The sequence below is a fragment of the Mustela lutreola genome, chromosome 1, assembly GCF_030435805.1.
Source record: "Mustela lutreola isolate mMusLut2 chromosome 1, mMusLut2.pri, whole genome shotgun sequence".
Lineage (NCBI taxonomy): Eukaryota > Metazoa > Chordata > Mammalia > Carnivora > Mustelidae > Mustela > Mustela lutreola.
In genome coordinates this window covers 50,865,381-50,887,794 of record NC_081290.1, presented here as the reverse complement: position 1 = coordinate 50,887,794, position 22,414 = coordinate 50,865,381, and the positions used below count along the sequence as shown (strand labels likewise).

Sequence of the window (22,414 nt, the reverse complement as noted above, 5' to 3'; positions counted from 1 at the left end):
GTTACTACAGTTGAACATAAGCCACATAACAAACCTATTTTGGTGAGAATCACGGGGGTAACTACTGTACGGCGTTTTCCATCATCAGCCAAATTTGTTGAATTCCCGGTAGCTGGGAAAAGCTTTCCGTTGCGGAATGCAATTAGTTGAAGCTTACAGAGAGAGTCATCAGTGGGCCTGACTTCCCTTTTCTGCTTTGGTGAGAAAAGGGAAGGAGGCAGCTGAATAGAAGCCTCGATGATAGTATTCTGAAAATACATGAAAAACAAAATCAAAGAAAGGTTACCATATTAGCATGCAGAGACCAGAAAGAATAGTTCAGACGGCTATGAATGTTTCCTAACTGTACCCTGAACAGGTTTCTCAATGTATGTATATGAAATTTAATAGCTAGAACAATTTATCAGGTATGTGAAGTATCTGAACACCACACCAAAGCACAGAAGCATAAAATAAAGAGAAATGCAAACTCCATTTCAAAGGGTTGAAATTACAAGGAATTATTTCAGACAATAGAGTGAATTTTCCCACGGTAACAAATACTGCTAATGTCGATAGCATTAAACAGATCAAGAATCTCAGTGATCACTCTATCAATTTTACAACAATCAATTATAGACATAAGCACCAATGTAGCCTACCACAAATGTGACTTTAATTAATTTGGACTTGTGGAATTCTAAGATGATTTAGGACGGATTCAAACTGTCAACACAAAGAAACTGTACAGACTTAATAGAAACTTAGATTCAAGTAAACTCTGATGTTAGCAGAAGTGCCCCCTGAGACTAAGAAACATGTTAGAAATTATGTTAAGAAAAACATAGTATCAAACAGAACAGCTGGATATGCTGGCTGAATGTTTTACATACTTCTTTACTAGGAATTGTTAAACTATAAATTATTCAGCATTCAATAAAAATCAAATCCGGATACCAAGGAGGCAAATAATTAACCACCTAAAAAAATTCCGCTTTAAGACTTCATCAAAAAATTTTTCTCTTTTTTTAAGATTTTATTTATTTACTTGACAGAGACACAGCGAGAGAAGGAACACAAGCAGGGGGAGTGGAAGAGAAAGAAGCAGACTTCCTGCTGAGCAGAGTGTCCAATGCAGGGCTCTATCCCAGGACTCTGGGATCATGACCTGAGGCGAAGGCAGACGCCCAACGACGGAGCCCCCCAGGCGCCCCACAAAGTTTTTCTCTTGACATCAAACTCTCTCCAGTCCTAAGTCCACATCGCCAACAGAATTTCAACCGAAGAAACATATTTGCTCTTCTATTAAAGAACACCCCAGTTCGCCAATATTTAGAGAATACTGCCCCCAAACCTAAGTACATCATAGGATTTGGCTAAAATTTACATCTCAAATTCCTCTTCTAACATTCCCTATACCAACACCTGTAACCTGGCACCCTGAATATACCAACCCTTGTGATTTCCTACATTTTTTAAGCCACTTGTGAGCACTGCACACGCCAGGATCCCTTGCTGAAATGCTCTGCTCTTCCTTCGCTGGCAAACTCTTGAACTGGGCAGATATGATTTCGAGCAAGATAACTCTGCAGGCTATGTCAAAGATGGATCAGAATAAGAGCAGCTGACAGCCAAGAGAAAGACATCCTTAACATGGGGCCTTTTGGGATGATTAATTACGTGACTCCTCACTATACTGCTTTTCCGGTCAGCTGCTCCCTCTGCTGGCCTCACGTGGCATTCTGCATACATCTCTATCTAACACCTGCACTACCACAGCACCAACTCACTGTCTGCCCCTTTAACTACAATAGCAGGATTTCTGAGTGCGGATCATCTCACTCATTTTTCTGGACCCCCCCCAACCCATGTTAATAATAGTTCCCGGCACTTTATTTGACAGAAGTAACCCACTGTTTGTAAAACTAATGAAAGTCTGTGTGGCGTGATTATATTTTTGAAAAGGTTCTATTTAAGCAAGTGATTGACTTTAAAATGAGTTTTTAACGGCTGTGCTTGGAACAATGCTGAAACACACAAACACCTGCAAAATAAAGTATTTTGAAGTTTGAATATTAGAAGTTTGAATACTTATTTTAAACTGAAGATGCCATGAAGATATATGGTAGAAATAATCTGCCTAAGAAACATACACAAAAAGGTTTCTACTGTTCTCACTTACAAACATAAATAATTTGATGGAGACACAAAGTCTGATATAAATTCATCTAGTAAATTTCTATTCTGTATACAAATTTATCGGAAGTGTGAAATGAGGAATGCAAGAAAGGAAAAACATCAACAGCTTGACTAGTTAAAAGGTCAAAATCCTGATGAAGCGTTACATACTGGACATTTATTAAAACTTAAGAACTAGAAGATTCAATAAAACGACTTTATTGTGAACACAACATGACTTAAAAAATGGAGCGCCTGGGTGGCTCAGTGGGTTAAAGCCTCTGCCTTTGGCTCAGGTCATGATCCCAGGGTCCTGGGATAGAGCCCTGCATCAAGCTCTCTGCTCAGCAGGGAGCCTGCTTCCACCTCTCTCTCGGTCTGCTTCTCTGCCTGCTTCTGATTTCCATCTGTCAAATAAATAAATAAAATCTTTTTTTTAAAAAATGACTCAAAAGCACAACACAACTCTCTGGGAAAGCATTACTTAGGGGTTATCAAATTAATTTTACAAAGAAGACAGACTGATGACATTTTCTAAAAGAGCTGAAAAAGGAAACAACATCTATGATTTCTAGAAGTCTGACAATGTTTTCTTCCAAAGTTTAAAGTTATAAAACCATCCAAAACAACAAGAAATTATAAAAAGTCAGAGGAGTATGAACACATCATCACCAGATGAAAGCTACATACTTTGGCTTTTACCCTTTATTGGGTGCCTGAATGGCTCATTTGGCTAAGCAACTGCCTTCGGCTCAGGTCGTGATCCTGCGGTCCTGGGGAGTCTGCTTCTCCTCTGACCTTCTCCCCTCTCACGCTCTCTCTCAAATAAATAAAATCTTTAAAAAAATAAAGTAAAATATAATCTAATATAATATTATATAATTACCCTTTATTGGTAGAAATGCAAGCTGGTGCAGCCACTCTGGAAAACAGCGTGGAGGTTCCTCAAAAAGTTGAAAATAGAGCTACCTTACAACCCAGCATTGCACTAATATTTACCTTAAAGATACAAATGTAGTGATCTGAAGGGACACCTGCACCCCATTGTTTCTAGCAGCAATGTCCACAATAGCCAAACTATGGAAAGAGCCTAGATGTCCATCAACAGATGAATGGATAATGAAGATGTGGTGTATATATACAACGGAATACTATGCAGCCATCAAAAAAACCTTGCCATTTGCAATGACATGGATGGAACTAGAGGGTATTATGCTGAGTGAAATAAGTCAATCAGAGAGAGATAATTATCATATGACCTCAATGATATGAGGAATTTGAGAAACAAGACAGAAGATCATAGGGGAAGGGAGGGGAAAATGAAATAAGATGAAACCAGCAAGGGAGTTAACAGCAGAAAACAAACTAAGGGTTGCTGGAGCAGGGGGGGTGGGAGGGATGGGGTAGCTGGGAGATGGACATTGGGGAGGGTATGTGCTATGGTGAGAAAAAAAATATTTTTAAATAAAAATAAAATAAAATATCCTTTAAAGTCCAATATGGAATATGGCTCAATAATAATTCCAGGGGCTCTGGGATGGACAGAGGATGGCTAAGAGAGCCAGAAAAAGTATCAATAATGCATAATGTTTGGATTTTTATAGTAAGAATATATTTGTATAATTCATTTCTTTAAAAGAAGTGATAATTAATTATGGAAAAGTTGTAAATCTCATGAATCAAATCATTGAGGAACACCCACTGGTAACATCTGTCATGATTTTACCTTTTGCCACTTGACCTAAAGGCAAGGAACCAGTCTGTCATTTCACTTAACCATCTGTTCACGTTAAAATGTATGGATCACAGCAATGGAAACAGACACGGCAATTATAGCCAATCAATCAGAAAAGGTGCCCTTAAAACTCTTGGGGAAGTATATGTTTTTGGAGTCTAATGTTCATGACTGCAGGTCACCTGCCACCCCTGGGGAAAGGAACACAAGATCTGAAACAAGGAACCAAGATGGGGGGGTCCCAGACTGATCACTCCATGGTCCCTTCACATGGCACAATTTTGTTTACACTCTCCGGGTCTCCGCTGTCACAGGCATCGAAAGACCTTTCTAACAAACAGCTGTGAGGACCACAGGGGATCATGACCATGACAAGCACGGGAGGTTACAGAAGTGTGGGTGGGATTATTATGACTATTACTGCCTCAGTGTGGCAGGTGGTGGTCTGGAGGCTGGGGAGACAGAAAATGCCTTCAAGTAACAGTCTTTCCAACAATCACTGAGAACCTCATCCTATTTTAACTTCTACAACATCCTTTTAGTATTAATTTCAATACTAAAATTGACACAGTATGAACACATGTGAAATAGATGTTATCATAGAGCCCTTATTATTTTATATGCAAAATTCATGTGTATTTCCCTACTCACAATGACATTAAACCAGGAGAAAAATACGCATCTTAAGGGATATTAATTCAAATACTTCTACTACACTTCAGCACCTTTCCTTTATGAAACAATCTGAACTTCTGATACTGTGTAATTAATAAATTAAAATTTCCTGAAATCCTAATTTTGCTCACTTCTACAGAATTTGAACACTAAAACTGGAATGAGTCGAAGAGGCACCTGCTTTAAAACAATAAAATACTAAAAAAAATAATAAAAATATTAATTTGCTCATGTTGTCTTAACTATCTACATGTTCGATAGACTGGGTGGTGCTCCCTGGAGGAAAAGCAGCAAGGAGGTACTCAGGAACTGGCCCAGCAGCTAAATACGATACAGGGTAAGGAAGTATTATTTTAATTTCTTACTGACTGTCCTGGTTGCATTGATACATGCTGGTTCAACATCAGGCAGGCCTAAGTAGACCAATCTATATGAGAAAAGTGGATTTTTTTTTTTTTAAAGAGTTTATTTATTTGACAGAGAGAGACACAGCGAGAGAGGGAACACAGGCAGGGCAGGTGAGAGAGGGAGAAGCAGGCTTCCTGCCAAGGAGGGACTCGATCCCAGGACCCTGGGATCACGACCTAAGACAAAGGCAGATGTTTAACCATCTGAGCCAGCCAGGCGCCCCTGAAGCATGCATTTTTTTTTAAATATTTTATTTATTTATTTATTTGTCAGACAGGCAGAGAGGCAGACAGAGAGAGAGTGGGAAGCAGGCTCCCCGCCGAGCAGAGAGCCCAATGCAGGGCTTGATCCCAGGACCCCCCAGGATCATGACCTGAGTGGAAGGCAGAAGCTTAACCCACTGAGCCACCCAGGCACCACTGAAGGATGGATTTTTAAGGAAGAGCCTAGAGACCCAAGACTAAATGGAAAGTCAAATGGGTAATATAGAAGTCCAAACAAGACTGTGATGGTAGCAAAGACAGAAGGACAGAAATTGAAGAAATAAAATACACGTAAGGCTCCTATTACTAACAGAGAACTGCCTTTTAGAGGTATAACTTCACATATTAGCACATTCTCCCATTCAAGGGTAATATCATCAATTAGGAGGTGTTCACATTATCTTCTCAGTGTATATTCAAGGCATTAAAAAAAAAAAAGACATGCAAAAAGAATAAAAATTGCCCTAGTATAAAGTTAAAAATGTAAAGTAAGTTTTCTAGTAAAGTGCTAAAGCATTTTGCCCCGTTGATGTTACAATTTTTAACTAATTTTATGTCATGAAGGATATCGTCCTTTCTCACTCGGTTTAATCATGTCCATCAATGAAGCATGAATAATAGTGTAATGTGTCCTTGGTTTCTGGCCACAGATGATCTTAAAAGGATAGAATAGTATGAAATTGACAAATCTGAGTGTGTTCATTTAAAGCTTTCTACTCTGGCAGGTAGGAGCTCTCCTTACCCAGAGGGGTAGCTTGTGAAATTGATGAAATGTAGGGTTTCATCATTTGTAATCCCTTTCTACCGACTATGATCATCTAAGATAGAAGGGTTCATCAATTTTAAGTGCTCCTCCAAGACACAGGCCTCTCTCTCTTGGGCTGGTGTGCGATGCTGCTTCTCTGCCTTCTGTGGTATGTTTTTACCGGTGAACAACATAGTAAGGAAAACAGCAGGTCGGCAGGAGCATGGCTGGGTGCGTTAAGTACCCTCCCAGAACGAAGAGTCACAAATAAATCTTGCCAATTTTCCTCAGAGTATATTATATCAAGGAAATATATTATCATTAGACATTCTGACCTAGCTGAGATTGTCTTCGGCAGTGGGAGAACCGGGACTACTTCTAAATTGGACAAACCAGTTTTTATGGAGGTCACCCACGGCAAGGTATAACAAAAATAATGTTGATTTTCTTTCATTCATTCACTCACTCATTCATTCATTCAGTACTTCCTAAGTGCCCACATCCATCCATTCATCCATTCGGTATTTACTGAGTTGTGCCCACAAAGTACCAGGACATATAACACCTATTTGAGCAATTACCATGCAGCCTTTAAAGTGAACGCAATACTGTTTGTGATAGAATTCAGGGACAAGCCAGAAACAAAGAACATACTGTGTAATTAAAATCCAAAGAGAACACAGTTACACATGGCCACACAAAGCTAAATGAGAAAATGTGGTTCCATTAGGGTGTCGGAATTGTACATCTACTATGTGCGTCGATGTAGTTTAACAAAACACATCTATATCCTAAATGTTAAAACTCAATAAAAATGCTTTCCATTTGGCTTGATGCAATAAAACACACATTTTCTGAAGACAGATCACATGTTGGCACCTCTTTGCCAAAAATCTTGATCTACAGCTTGCCTGGTCAAATGCCCGATCTCAAGGCTGGCTTTTCCATTAGGTCCAGCAAGCCCAGAGCCAAGGGGACATGCAGTACTTGGAGGTCGTCTACGGAAATGTTTTCATGTCTTTAAAACCAGGAGCATAAAAATGAACTTTCAGGTCAAAGAAAATGTTCTAATATGTATTAATATATTCATCTTTTTACCACTTGGCAGTCATAATGTATGATTTTGATATTTCTGTGTGGAAAATGGGGTCCAAACGGCACAGGTGTCCAGTCCCATGAAAATCACATGTCCCTTCCAGGTCTGAATTTCTTTTCAAGCAACAGCCAAAAGAATCCCAATACCCACCACACCCCACCCCTAAGTATCTTCTAATAAGGTTATTGTGCAAAGCAAACCATTTGGAGTATTCTAATCTGACAGCGCTAACGCTAAAGTGTCTTAAATGCTTATAGAATATAACGTACCTTCAGTGCCAGACTTGAAAACGTATTTGAAACATTGCACTTAAAGCTCAGTTGTTTATCCAGGTTTCCGTCCGGGTCCCGCCTCCCATACTCGGAAAGGCCTGTCCGGTCAGCAGCTGCTACCTTCTGGAACACGGTGCATGTCATCCCAGTGAAGCCCACGGCCTTGATGACATAAGCTTCCAGAGCAATATTGGGTGAATACTTCAAAAGTCAATCAAACAGGAGTTATGAAAGATTTACAGCATGAGGGAAAAGCACTTTCTAAGAGTTTTCAAACACAAAACACTGTACATAAGTGAGAAGCAAAAGCCAAGATTCTTACTTAACAATGACACTGTGCAGGTAACTGGCACATAAAAAAAGAGGCTGGAAACAAAAGGGTATCGTAAACTAGACAGATACCGAGTGAGGAAACAAGTCATAAACTATGGAGGGTCAGAGATAAATGAGAAATTGATTAAAAAATCATGTAAAGAACACTTTGTAGGAAGCTAGAAGGTAAAAATGAAAGTGTCTTATAGGGGCGCCTGGGTGGCTCAGTGGGTTAAAGCCTCTGCCTTCGGCTCAGGTCATGATCCCAGGGTCCTGGGGTCGAGCCCCGCGTCGGGCTCTCTGCTCCGCGGGGAGCCTGCTTCCTCCTCTCTCTCACTCTCTGCCTGCCTCTCTGCCTACTTGTGATCTCTGTCTGTCAAATAAATAAAATAAAATCTAAAAAAAAAAAAAAAAAAAAGAAAGTGTCTTATAAAAAAAAAAATGAGCTAACAGAAATCAGTGGACTCTCTTCATGATAATACAAGAGGAGTATCAGGGTTTGAGAAATACACTTTTAACAGTTGCCTTGCTCTGGGCTGGCTCACCCGGCAGAGCATGCAACTTCTGATTTTGGGGTCATGAGCTAGAGCCCCATGTTGAAGAGAGAGGTTACTTAAACAAAAATTTAAAAAGTAAAATTAGGGGCACCTGAGTGGCTCGGTGGGTTGGGCCTTTGCCTTTGGCTCAGGTCGTGATCGCAGGGTCCTGGGATCAAGCCCCACATGGGGCTCTCTGCTCGGCATAGAGCCTGCTTCTCCTCTCCCTGCCTGTCTCTCTGCCTACTTGTGATCTCTCCCTGTGTGTTAAATAAATAAATAAATAAAATCTTAAAAAAAAAAAATAAAAGTTTAAACTTATTTAAAAAAAAATAAACATAAAGTAAAATTAAAAATTTAAAAAATATTCTGGGGATAAAAATAAAAATATATGTTTATAAAAAATAAAAAATTAATAAAAGAAAAAAAATTTAAAAAATATTTAAGTGCCCTCATTCCAACACTTCATGTCCTAGTCACTCTTCATATTACTGGGAGATCAAGTTAACTCTTTGCAGATAGACAGCATCTCTGTCCTTTCTTTAAGGATGACTAAGTGATGCCTACTGTAAAGCCAAGGCACTGTTCTATGTACCATATATAGGCAATGTCCTCTTTCTCAATTTCTTTTTAAGTGTAAAACTTCTGTGTGAGGTGTGTAAAATCTCTTCGGAAGATACCAATTAAAAAAACAGGAAAGGCCACCTAGAATCCACCACACACCACAGGCATGATAGAAAAGAAGTGGTGGTTTCCCCAAATATTCAAGACTAACAAATCTTTGCGTTAGTTTCTGTCACACAATGACACATGGTGAAGAGTCTGACAAGTTCAATGATATTTGTTAACAAATGACATTCCATTCTTTTACTGAGCAAAGATACATATAATTATGACAAGCATGTGAAACCTCAGTCAAAAGAAAGAAAAGTGCAATTCTGAGGTGCTCTGGAAGCCGTATCATATTATAGAAGCATAACTTCCTGGAACCTTTCTCACACTTAGAGTGCAGACATCTACACTGCAGCTGTATCATATCCTTGAGTTCTCTGAAGAACCGATGAGCGCAGATAAAGGAAGAAGCTCTTGGAGCCAAGTAGTTAGGCAAAAACATGGGACTTAAAATGGATCTAAATGACCAGGGAGGTCCAAATGTGGCCATAAATATGGCGAGCCGGTTTCAAGAAAGGTCATATATCTGAGAAAGAAATCACCCTGAACCACGTTGTCAGGATAGCAGTCATGGAAGCCCTCCATTCCATGTATTATTCAAGGAGGTAATCCCAAGCCTCACTGAGCAAAAGGAACGATGAAACACAGTATCATAAGAAAGATCCAATTGATCTTTGGAAAAACAGTAATCTTTAATCGTATAAAATCATAGGAGGAATTCTAAAACAGTCTATGAACCCACTAAAATAATTAGGAAATGAAAACCTTGGATCAGATCAGAGTGCATGTCATATGGGAATGACACGTTATTTATCATATTTTTTTAAAGATTGTATTGATTTATTGAGAGAGAGAGAAAGATCACAAATAGAGAGGCAGGTGGGGTGGTGGGGGGAACAGGCTAGCCCTGAGCAGAGAGTCCAGTGCGGGGCTCAATCCCAGAACCCTAAGATCATGACCTGAGCCAAAGGCAGAAGCTTAACCCACTGAGCCACCCAGGTGCCCCTATTTATCGTATTTTACCACATTTTTAGAAAAAGCAGGACACCAACTCAATTTAGCACAAATAAAATTTTATACTATTTAACTGAGTGATTATTAATTATAAAAACTCATCATTCCAAGAGCGAGACCGCTGGAAATGCCAAGAGTTCACAGGGGTTGGAGGGCCTCCCAGTTCTCTTTTGAAACTGGAACGTGGGCAAGCAATCTGACGCTCTCTCGGAACATCCCTCAGGGCCCGGAACAGAGCATCTGCTGGGCTGGACGTTGGGTCTACAACAGCACAGCAAAACTACCATGTGCTTATGTTGTTTTACATGAAATGGTGAGAACCATTCAAATGGCAAATTAAGAAAGTATTTTCCAGTTATCAAGAAAGCAGATTACTCAAAGCAAAATGAGCTTTTAAATGGTGAAACAACAGAAAATTTTGTAATAATCAGCAGTGATACCCACCCTATCATGGGGGTTGGTGGGGGGGGAACAACCTGTCTTTTTTAAATTCAAGTTGGCTTTCAATGAATTTTTTTCTTCGAGTGGAGGACATTACACTTACTGTTGAATAAACATGAGCTCCGTTTGCTAATCGGTACGTAGCAACGCGCTGCAGACACTGAACGATTCTACTGCAGGCCCTCGCTTCCCTCTGCGCCAGCCACAGGACACGCTCGTCAGCCAACATGATGTTACTTGCGATGTCAACCATCACATCCCCGAGCTAACAAGGGTGCAGGAGAGGAAAGAAAGACTTTTAAAACCAATGCGGGATGTTTTACATAATCAAAATCACAATGAGACACCAAGATTGGCCTCTAGTCTTCAATGTTCAGGTGAAGACTTTAATTTTTTCTCACTGAAACGTTTTCGGAGAGGCAAAGCATATTCGGTTATGACCATTTGGTAACATTTAGCTCAAAAGAGTAGACTTAAATAACCACCAACTCACTGCGGAAGGATGGCAGGTGGTCCATCATTGGACGCGGGGGGAGGGGGTGGCAAATGAAATTAATCAAGGAGAAGGGAAAGACGACATCCCAGGATTCCCAGAATTAAAGAGACATCAGCTCTGGGAAAAATTAATAAACACCTCTTTCTCTGTAAATGTTATCTCAGTATTCTTATTAAGAAATAGACATGGTCACCTCTTTCATATCCTATCATGTCCAAAAACCTAGGTGTCTCCAGCTACTATGAGTTCCCCACAGGGGTTGGGCCACTAGATGGGTCTCAGCACAGACAGTTTCCACTACCTCGAATGAACTTCCTCCATTCCTCCCAGCTTGGTGAATGCTTTAAGACCCAGTGCTATGAAATAAATGGATCCTAAGAGGTGCTCACTTTTCCACCACTTGTTTTGTTTCTTTTACTGAATGTCTTTCATTAAGTTCAGTTCCTCATTCACAGATGTAAACATCTGTCAGGCAATGCCAGCAAAGTGTCAATTAACTCTTGTTGACGCGGACTTGTATGTCCCATGTCAGAGAAATGCAATGAGGAGCCCAGGCTAACGAGACATACTGGCGTCAAAGAGGTTTGGTATCGAGGAAAAATGTTCATGAGAGGGAGATCTATGGCAGAAACAACTACAAAAGCATTCCAGAGGCAGGATCAGAGGATTTACAAGCTGCCTGGTCCTCTAATCAAGAAACAAGTAGCAAAGGCAGTAAGCCCCAAAGCCAAGTGAGAAAGCTGAGGCCGTTTTAGCAGATGTCTTTTGATCATCCCAGAATATCCCAGATGAGTTCTTCAACTCTGTTCTGCACCCAATACTCTTCCCACGATGTATAATTTTGAGGCTGAGGTGGCACTGGGAAATGTTGGGTCCATTATTTTATTGCTCCCCTCCCCTTTTCTTAACATTTCAATTATAGCACAGGCCTTTCTTTGAAGATAGCTCTAGAAGGAGTGTTAAGAGGGGTGGTGCATTGCATTGCATTTGGTACATCCAAAAATATGTAAGAACTCATGTAACTCAACAGCAGAAAAGCCAATCTGGTTAAAAGTCAGGTAGAGGATCAGAAGAGACATTTTTCCAAGGAAGACCCACAGATGACCAACAGGTACATGAAAAGGCGACCAACATTGCTAAGCATCAGAGAAATTCTCATCAAAACCAGTGAAGTGAGATGTCACGTCACACTTGTGAAAATGGCTATCAAGAAGACAAGAGTAAAGAGCTCACGAGGATGTGGTGACGGGAGCCCCAGGCACTGCAGGTGGGAACATAATCTGGTGCAGCCACTTATGGAAAACAGTATGGAGGTTTCTCAAAGGATTAAAAATAGAACTAACATATGATCCAGCAATTCCGCTTCCAAGTGGTCATCCAAAGACAATAAAAACACTAATTTGAACAAATACATGCACTTCATTTCCATACCAGCATAACTTACAATAGCCAAGATATGGAAACAACCTAAGTGTCTACCAAAGATGAATGGTTAAAAAAGACATGGGGGGCGCCTGGGTGGCTCAGTGGGTTAAGCCTCTGCCTTCGGCTCAGGTCATGATTTCAGGGTCCTGGGATCGAGTCCCGCATCGGGCTCTCTGCTCAGCGGGGAGCCTGCTTCCCCTCTCTCTCTCTGTCTGCCTCTCCGTCTACTTGTGATTTCTCTCTATCAAATAAATAAAATCTTTAAAAAAAAAAAAAAAAAAAAAAAAAAAAGACATGGGGGGCGCCTGGGTGGCTCAGTGGGTTAAGCCTCTGCCTTCGGCTCAGGTCATGATTTCAGGGTCCTGGGATCGAGCCTCGCATCGGGCTTTCTGCTCAACAGGAAGCCTGCTTCTGCCTCTCTCTCTCTGCCTGCTTCTCTGCCTACTTGTGATCTCTCTCTCTCTGTCAAATAAATAAAAAATAAAACTTAAAAAAAAAAGACATGGCATGTGTGCATGCCCCCCCCACACACACACACTGGAATATTACATAGCCATTGTGACAACATGGTTGGAACTTAACTTGTATTATGCTAAGTGAAATAAGTCAGACAGAGAAAGAAATACCACAGGATCTCGCTTACCTGTGGAATCTTGAAAAACAGCAACAAAAAACCCAAAATGAAACAAAAGCCCATCATGAGAACAGACTGGCGGTTGTCAAAGGTGGTGTGGGTAATGGGTAAAATAGGTAAATGGAATCATACAAATTTCCAGTCATGAATAAGTCATGGGGATATGAAGTACAGCATGGTGACTGCAGTTAATAATACGGTATGATATATTTGAATAATACCATATTGTGTATTTGAAAGTTGCTAAGAGAGATCTTTCTCATGACAAGGAAAAATTTTCTAACTCTATAGTGATGGATGTTAAGTAGACTTATTCTGGTCATCATTTCACAATACATACAACTGTTGAACCATTTTATGTTGTACACTAAGAACTAATATGTCAATTATACCTCAATAAAAAATAAAAAATTGTACTGAATTTAGAAAGAGGGTTGCCTTCTTAAAGTCTGTGTTCATATATAAATAAGATCAATGCATCCAGCAAAACTGTCTTTCTCTCAAGTGCTGCTACTTCAATTAAAAATAGTTTACTGACTTCCCAAGGCCCCTAACACAGTATATCACAATTCTTTCCTTATTTTATTTCCAACGTAAACATCTCGAGGGCAGAGACAACACAATGTCTTACTTATATTTATACCCTCATTCAGTAGTAAAACTCCTGGTATAGAAGCCCACAGCTACACAGTTCCGTTTACTCACTGACTGAATATTTATTGAGGACCACGGTAAGCCAGACCCTGTCCAGAGCAATGAGATACAACAGTAAGAGAAACATACAAGATCTATCTGGGGGCTTACAACCTTTTGAGGAAAATACAAAACAAACAAGTAAACACGTTTTTTTTCTAAGTGACTAGGGTTGTGATAACTGCAGTGAACAAATCTACCAGAGGGATAGATGATGAAGAGTAATGGGATTTAACCCAAGCACCCTATTTTAATAGACTCAGACACTCTCAAATGGCATTTCCCCCAAACCCAAGGCATTAACAAGATCAGCCGAGAACCAAAAGGCCTTATAATTAACCTCAGTGCAGTCCAGAGCTTACTCATTTTATACAACTCATGGACTATTAGCATCCTAGTATATATTCTACATATTCCTAATAAACAGGTATGGGGGTGAATGCCATTCTAACAGAAGCGCTTTGGGGCACCTGGGTGGCTCAGCTGGTTAAACATCTGCCTTCAGCTCAAGTCATGATCTCGGGGTCCTGGGATCGAGTCGGGCTCCCTGCTCTGCAGGGAGTCTGCTTCTCCCTCTTCCCTTCTCTTGCTCTTTATCACAAATAAATAAATAAAATTTTAAGGGAGGAGGAGGGTGACCAGGAGGAGGAGGAGGAGAGTGGAGGGAGAGGGGGAGGAGAAGAAACCCTTATTTCTGGAGTTATAAAGAAGGGCAGTGATTGCTAATATGCCAACTGCTCAGTATGTCTATCAGCCATATGTACAGCAACTAGAATAATAACTGCCAACTTTTTTTTAAAGATTTTATTTATTTATCTGACAGAGAGAGTGAGAGAGCACAAGCACAGGGAAGAGCAGGGGGAGAGGGAGAAGCAGTCTCCCTGCCAAACAGGGAGCCCATTACCAGCCTCAATCCCAGGCCCCTGGGACCAGCACCTGAGCTGAAGGCAGATGCTTAACCTTCTGAGCCACCCAGATGCCCCAGAATCTCCAACTCTTAACAGAATTCAGATTAGCTGGAATAACTTGGCTAAGTGTCTATTATTACCTATTGCTATTTCCAATTTTTATGCAAAAACAAATTGGTAAAAGAGATGATGCAGTTAAAATATCCTCTACGGCTACCAAAGAAATTCCCATTGGCTTCAAACGCCTAAAAGATAATGTACAAGAATATCCAGATTCTAAGGTACTAGAGAAATAAATATATAAGGTATTTATAAATTAGCACAATTACTACTCCACTTGTCTCATACATTTTTTTTGAAGTTTTAAACGTATGCACTTTATAAAGATCCAACATGAGACCTGACAGATACATCATTTCCACTGAAAAACTTAGTTATTACCTGATCAAAGAGCTACGGCTTATGGCCCACTAGGTAATGCCAGTAATGCACTTTAACGTGTGTTAATAATTGTAAAGAAAAGAAATCTCTCTAAGAGGGCACATACTAGCCCAGAGTGATTGCTTTCCTGAGAACAAGCTATCTTTCTCATTATTTCATTCCAAATAGCTAAGAATGTAGGAAAGGGATTTGTTGCCAAAATACTCCCCAGAGCAGGTAATCATAAAATGCTGTATACTTCTGTAGCTTGGTTATGGAAGCAGTTCTGAATCTGTCACAGGGGCAAAAAAGGACACAAAAAGGATAACAGTGCATGAAAAATTACATTGGATTAAAAAAGTATTCCTACGATCTGACACACAAAGATAGTCCGGCAACTGCAGGAAGCATTAGAAAGCATTGTGTTTCTCCTTGACCTCATTTCCTGAAGGCCACTCCAGCCACAAAAGGGTCGGAAGGAATCACGCACCTGCTCTTCCACCTGTCACACTAAATGGTTGAAGCTCAAAGAAAAACACGTGCGAATGCACTTTTATCAAAGAGAAAAGAGTAAAGAAATGAAAATGCCACATGAGTAACAAGGAAAGTATTAAGTGTCATTTGTTGTAAGAATATTTCATGTTTTCAGTATGTATGTTCGGAACTCCAATCAAAATGAGATCCACGTCATTTGTAAATTTCATGAATTTCTGATATGTTAGCATATGAAACACACGAGATAATACATAAATGAAACTTGGTATTTAATTTTAACAGAAGAGTAGAGTACAACCCTGAAGACAGGATATTTCTGTGGTTAAATACTCCTGGGTTAAGACTTCCACTCTGTCACCTGCCAGTTAAATGTCCACAAGTCAATTACTGAGCCTCTCCAAGCCTCGGTTTGTTTGCTCATTTGTAAAATGAGACCAAGAGCCCTAAGAGAATTGCTTGGAAGGTTTCATCCCATAGTAAATTAAGAAAACAAAACTAAAGACAAATGTCCTCCTGAAGCAATTTATGCCATTTCTGAGAGAAGCCGGAGGATCTAGGCCCCTCCCCGGTTTGCATTTTTAAGCACAAAGCAGCAGGGGGCACCCCCCCTCCATTAAATCTAATAACCAGAAAAGCGAGAATTACAGACTCCTACATGGAACTGGGCAGTTGTTCGGGGACAGATAAGGTGGTGATGGGCTGTACAGAAATGACATGCAGTCCAAACTTGGCTAAATAAAAAGAGTCATAAATAATAATAATAATAAACAACAACAGCAACAGCTAGTATTATTTATAAAGTTCAGGCAATCCTCGTGATCTCCTAGATACAAATCACAAAAAACGCTGAGATCATACCTATCACAAAGTATGTTATTGCCCTGCTTACTTTCAGTGAAGGACTTGCCCCATTGTGAGGCCAAGTTTTAAAAGTGTATTTATTTAATTAAAAAAATTTAAAAATAAATAAAAATAAATAAAATAAATAAATAAAAATTTAAAAAATTATTTTTAAAAAGTGCATTTATGTCCCTTTTCACTAGGTTTGGTGTCCTGAGTGCCTCAGGATCCCACTGTAGGCTTCTCTGCTTGCTTAGTTAAGCAGTCAATATTCAGTGAGAGTCTCACTGTGATAATCACCAGGGCCTGTGGCAAAGATTAAAGATCTGATTTTATTGTGGTCTGGGAGCAAAGAAGGTAATGAGGAGGAAGACGATGAGGACCACAGGGATCCAGGGAAACAGGTGAGGGGTGTGGGGAAGAGGGTGAGAAGAATGCTGTGTGGAGTAAATGTCACATTTATGGCCCATTTCCTCACAAAAAGGATTTAAAGTAGCTTAGCAAAATAAAAAGGATTATTCTTTTTAATTAAGAAAACAAAGAGTGGGAAATACAGACTTACAAGAAAAAAGAGACCCAGGTAAAAATAGGCATCAGCGCAGAGCTGCTAGGACCCGGGCAAGGGGGTGTGTTTCTAGTCAAAGTAAGGAAGACAATACTGCAATCATCAACAGAAAGAATTATTTCAGGGTGCCTGGATGGTTTAGTCGGTTCAGGGACCAACTCCTGGTTTTGGCTCAGGTCATGATCTCAGGGTCGTGGGATCGAGCCCCACATCAGGCTCTGCACTCAGCTGGGAGTCTGCTTAAGATTCTCTCTCTCCCTCTTCCCCTCCCACTTGTGCTCTCTGTCTCAAATAAATAAATAAACCAGGAAGGCAGGAAGGCAGGCAGGCAAGGAAGGAAGGAAAGAAAGGAAAGGGAGAAAAGGAAGAAGATCTCCTCCAGGTCAACAAATTCTCAGAACATAAGAGGAACATTACTCAAGAGAGGCAGAGCTGGAGGGTGGACTGCTGCACCCTCAGCCAGACCTTCCCCGTAAATGGAAGAGCTTAACTCCAGAGAGTCCTGCAGTTCTCCTGAGGGAAGCAGATTTTTTTTTTTCCTGATTAAAGACATATGTGCATCTCCCTTTCTGGGAGGATGGAGAACCAGGCACTCAGGATGATTCTCCTGCTACACAGGAAAAGTGCTGAGCGAAAACAAGTGAGAGGAAAAACTCTACCACTGACCCGTCAGATGAAGACTGTTCCAGAGGCCAAGAGCAAAACAGCAACAGGAATCCTCGGAGCCCTGAGGTTGAACTCTGATGGCCAGGCAGGGCCCAAGGCTCCACCAACGCAGGCGCACTAGGAGATCACGGCACTAAGCTGGTAACAAAAAGGGGCACACCTCCAGGGTCAGGGAGAACCAGCAAGCAAATGTGCCAGGGTCAAGACAGTTTCACCAGGAAGGAGGTGAAAAATCTCTTCCCTGACAATCTGTAAACACAGCTAATCTTCACACCAGACTAGTCAGACATGACATTATTTCTGAGGTCAGAAAAACCTCCAGTTGAGACCTAATTTCAAAGTGAACCCCTTACCTCGGTATTGCCCGTTAGGAATTTGACAGAAGCAGACAAATATCACACTTAACAAGGACACATTCAACTATTCCCATTAAGACTTCCTATCATCAACATTAATCAGCAATGTTCTAGAGGTTCTTACTAATGTATACACAGAAAAAGAAAAATTAAAAAAAAAGAAGAATACAATTAAAATAGGAACAGATAAACCAAGTGTTATTCACTGGTGACATCTGTCTAGAAAATCCCATATAACCAACTACAAAATTATGTAACTCAAGGTGCACATTTTTTAAAAACCTAATCAAGGAAAATTGAACAAGGACTAGATATTTGATGATATTAAGGACTCAGAGCTCATTTGAGTGGCATAATTAATGGTATCATAGTTCCATTTTAAAGTTCCTGATATTTCAGAAAAATTACAGATGAAATAAGACATCCAGAATTGGCTATTAAATGTTCCTGTACTGAAAAAGGAAAACAAGAAAGAAAGAAAGGAAAAACAATGAAAAAGAAGAAGAGAGTGGAAGGAGTAGGGAGAGAGGGAGTAAGCGGACAGATGAAATGAGATTTCAAGCCTGGGGAAAGGTAAGACGCAGCTATTAATGATAACTTTTCCTACCCTTCTGAAATTTCCCAGTAACGTTTTGGGGCACCTGGGTGGTTCACTCAGTTAAGCGTCTGCCTTCGGCTTAGATCATGATCTCAGGGTGCTGGGATCAAGTCCTGCGTCCAGCTCCCAGCTCAGCAGGGAGTCTGCTCCTCCCTCCGCTTTTCTTCCCCCTCTCTTGTTCTCTTTCAAATAAATAAATAAAAACTTTTTTAAAAGTTTCTGAAAAGTTTTTAGGAAGTGAAACCCGAAGAATACTTTTTTTTTTTTTTTTAAAGAGGCAAGACAGGGACAGAAACAAAGTTACTGCAGCAGTTCTCAAAGTTCCTGCAAAGTCACGCCACCCAGTGTCCCCTCTGTCTAAATGCCCATCCTCAGACCTCCCTGCAGACAGGCTGAATCAGAAACTCAGGAGGCGGGCCCACCAACCCATTTAACAAACCTTCCAGGGGATTCGGATACACAGTCTAGTTTTAGAAATAACATTTTAGAAAGGATAACAAAGCCAGGCGTGGGATCTCTGCCCAGATTAACAACACGGAGAAGTCTGACAAAATCAAGAGGGGGAAAAAAAAATTAGTGCTACTGAAAATCAAAACAAAAGAAAACGTAACTGTTGATACAGAAGTGATTATGTCTTAAGATAAGTACGTGAACAACTTTACATTTTGAAAACTCTATACATTAAAATGTGCCAAATGAACTTTGTGATCAGCTAGCACTAAGGCTCTGGCCTTGCTCCGAGATCTACAATGGGGAGCACTATGAGGCAAGACCAAATCTGATCTTCAGAGCCCCTTCTCATCTTTTGAAATGCATATAGATTGTTTTCCTCAGAGAAATCACCATGGCAAATATGGAACAGACACTTCAATTGCCTGATGGACAACCTGCCACTGTTTTTAAAAGACCCCACTAAATACAGCATTTCGAGCTGGCAGCTAGAGAACTTTCAGCACCCACCCAAAGACTGCAGAGCACGGGCCTGTGCTGCCTGGACTCAATCACGGGTTAAAAAGCAACTGCCTCCCAATATTGTGCATATGAATTATTTATACTAGAGTAATTTTTTAGACGTAATGCAAAAAATCAATTTAATGATTTGTCCAACTAAGCTGTATGCATTTTAGGATACCTTAGAATAATTTCATGGTAATTAACATAAAATGAAGCCCTTAAACCTCACGATGTCTTTTTACTATTCTAATAAATGGTGAAATCTATGGCCTATACCTCAACTTTCCAAAATCTGAGAGGATGTCTGTCGCTGTGCCACAGGTAATAGTATTACATTCATACTTCAGTTATGCAATCCTGAATATTTTGCCTCTGTTTCTCCTGTTTGTGCTTAATAATTTGCCATCATTTGTTTCCAAATGATGTGTCATCAGTGAAAGTGACAGCAGCTTCCTCCAAACTAAGTTTTTAGTTAGATAATTAAAGCATGCTGGTGATTTTTTCTTTTTAAAGGACCTCCTTCTTAGCTTCTCAAATAAGAATGTTAAAGAGGGCAAATATCATCCCTGTTTAAAAATAAAGGGCCCAAGGGTAATACGTAACTCATGAAACCAGCTCACCCTCCAGTCCTCAACAAGATGCTTCTACCAGAGCACGCAGCAAAGTCACGGCCTTTCCCCTGCACAGCAGTGAACACGGTGAGAGGGACACTTTCTGGGCAGGGCCCATCATTAGCTAAGAGATGCACAAAGCTCCTGCACATACAAACAGGGCAGCCTGGGAACCCAACTGGCATTACATGATGGCAAACTATTTTTCAATGTCCACATTCCAGATGATATTCCAACTATTCTAGTGAGTCAAGCCATTCCACTTCCACGCCTAATGTCTCACCACGTGGCAGCTAACCTGTGATTAAAATGAATAATGGAGCCCACTGCTACCACAGAGCCAGAATCCAGACAGCTGCTCCCACCACTGGGGAAATTTACCACCAGGAGCAGGCTGTGGTCCAGACAGACGACCAAGGATCAACACCATTCTTGAGAAAACTGTGCTCTCAAGTTCAGACAGCAACACTGAAATGACCATTATCCAGTGGTCCTATTGACCTGGGTCTCACATAAAGACATGTAACTATTTTCCTTTCTTTATTAACTACATCATATTAAAGAAAGCACCTAACATCTTAGGGCTGTATGTAGCTCCAAGTCCCCAAACTTATCGCCAAAATGCAAGATATTAATAGTCTACCAAAAAAAAAAAAAAAAAGTCCTTGGTTTAAATGATTTAGAAAAACAAGGCACAGTATTTAACTTTTAACATGACTAACGAATCTGAGATGTCCTACATAAAGAAATATATTGGACTTTATTCACTGCAGTGGTTTCCCCACGGCTGTATGCAGAGTTCTTCCAGAATACCAGAAAGTGAGCGTGAACCTGCAGAAAGCCTCTGGATTACACACACAGGATTCCTGGGCTCTGTGTTCAGACCTGCCCTAACCTCGCCGTACAGAAATTCAAACAAATCATTTAATTTTCTTTGGACTTCTGTTCATTACTTGATCTAGATTTCGTCTATCTCTAAAATCCATTTTTGCATAAGTAACTATCACATAAACTGTTATCTATCAAGTTCTCGGGTAGCTTGAAACTTACATTTTAAGAATATATTAATCTACATCTAAAAACTGACTCAAAACATTATTTTCTGCTCATTCACTTTTAAAATGGTGGTTGTCAATATTTTCACCTAAAAGATACCATGCTATTAAGCAGAATTTTAAGAACATTTTCAAAGTCACTAAATTTTCCTAACCTGTGTATTATAAGCATTTGGAATTTCAAAAAAAAGTTCCTAAAAAGTGGTTTCATTTTCCAAGATATTATAAAAGAAATGAAGCCATTCAATACAAGATCTGGGTAACTAAAGCTCACATGAAGGATGACTGTCCTGCCAGGGCATGGGAGCTAACCCACGACTCCATCTACTCCTGAATATGGTCTCCAGTACCAACCGTATTCAGTAAGCCTTACAAGACAATTCAGGCAAACACAAAGCCCATCTCACAGCCTCACCTGGGCAGAGAACCAAGCCAGCAGTTCTCAGCCAGGGGCACAAGCCCCATCCCCGTCCTCAGAGTTCTAACAGTTCCCTTGCCCACAAGTAGATGATAACAGCAGGTCCCACCTGCACAAGGACATTACCAGCAGACACATCCAGAAACCCAAACAGAGCTGACTAGTGAAAAAAACCCATGAAGGTTAGAAGAGGAGCCCCATTATTCAAACGCAAAGACACAAACATAACAAAGGTCATGAAAAGTCATGTAAATATGACATCACCAAAGGAAACTAATAAAGTTCTAGTAACTAACTCTAAAATAATGGAGGATCCATGAGCTGTCAGACACAGAATTTAGAATAATCCTGGTAAAGAAGTTCAGTGAGCAAGGCACCTGAGTGGCTCAGTACAGTGGGTTAAGCCTCTGCCTTCAGCTCTGGTCATGGTCTCAGGGTCCTGGGATCGAGCTCCACATCGGAATCTCTGCTCCACAGGGAGCCTGCTTCCCCCTCTCTTTCTGCCTGCCTCTCTGCCTATTTGTGATCTCTGTCTGTCAAATAAATAAATAAAGTCAAAAAAAAAAAAAAAACTTTAGAGAGATACAAGAAAACAGAGACAACTAAACAAAACTGGGGAAACAATGCATGAACAAAACCGTAAGTCTGACAAAGAAACAGCAGCCATTCAAAAACAAACAGAAATCCTGGAGTTGAAAAATATAGTAACTGAAGAATTCAACAGTTTCAAAAGTAGACTTGACCATGCAGAAAAAAGAATCAACAACTAGAGAAGATAGGATATTAGATATTACAGAGTCAAAGGAGCAAAAAGGGAATGAAATGGAATGAAAAAAGCTTACAGGAGTTATGGGACACAATGAAAAAACAAAACAAAAAGTAAAATATTCACATTATAGGAATTCCAAAAGGAAAAAAGAAAGAGAAAGGGACAGAAAGAATATTTAAAGCAAT

At 40.2% G+C, this 22,414-nt stretch overlaps 1 protein-coding gene across 2 annotated transcripts in view; it reads right to left on the bottom strand.

The window, feature by feature from the left end:
- Positions 1-22,414, bottom strand: part of ADGRA3 (adhesion G protein-coupled receptor A3) — a 124,504-nt gene that overhangs the window by 24,527 nt on the left and 77,563 nt on the right. For both annotated transcript variants that reach the window (XM_059164658.1, XM_059164665.1), the window contains 3 exons: positions 10,430-10,591; positions 7,349-7,552; positions 35-248 (listed from right to left, as the gene is read on the bottom strand). In XM_059164658.1, coding sequence (XP_059020641.1) covers positions 35-248; positions 7,349-7,552; positions 10,430-10,591 — 580 coding nt within the window. The remainder of the gene's footprint in view (positions 1-34; positions 249-7,348; positions 7,553-10,429; positions 10,592-22,414) is intronic.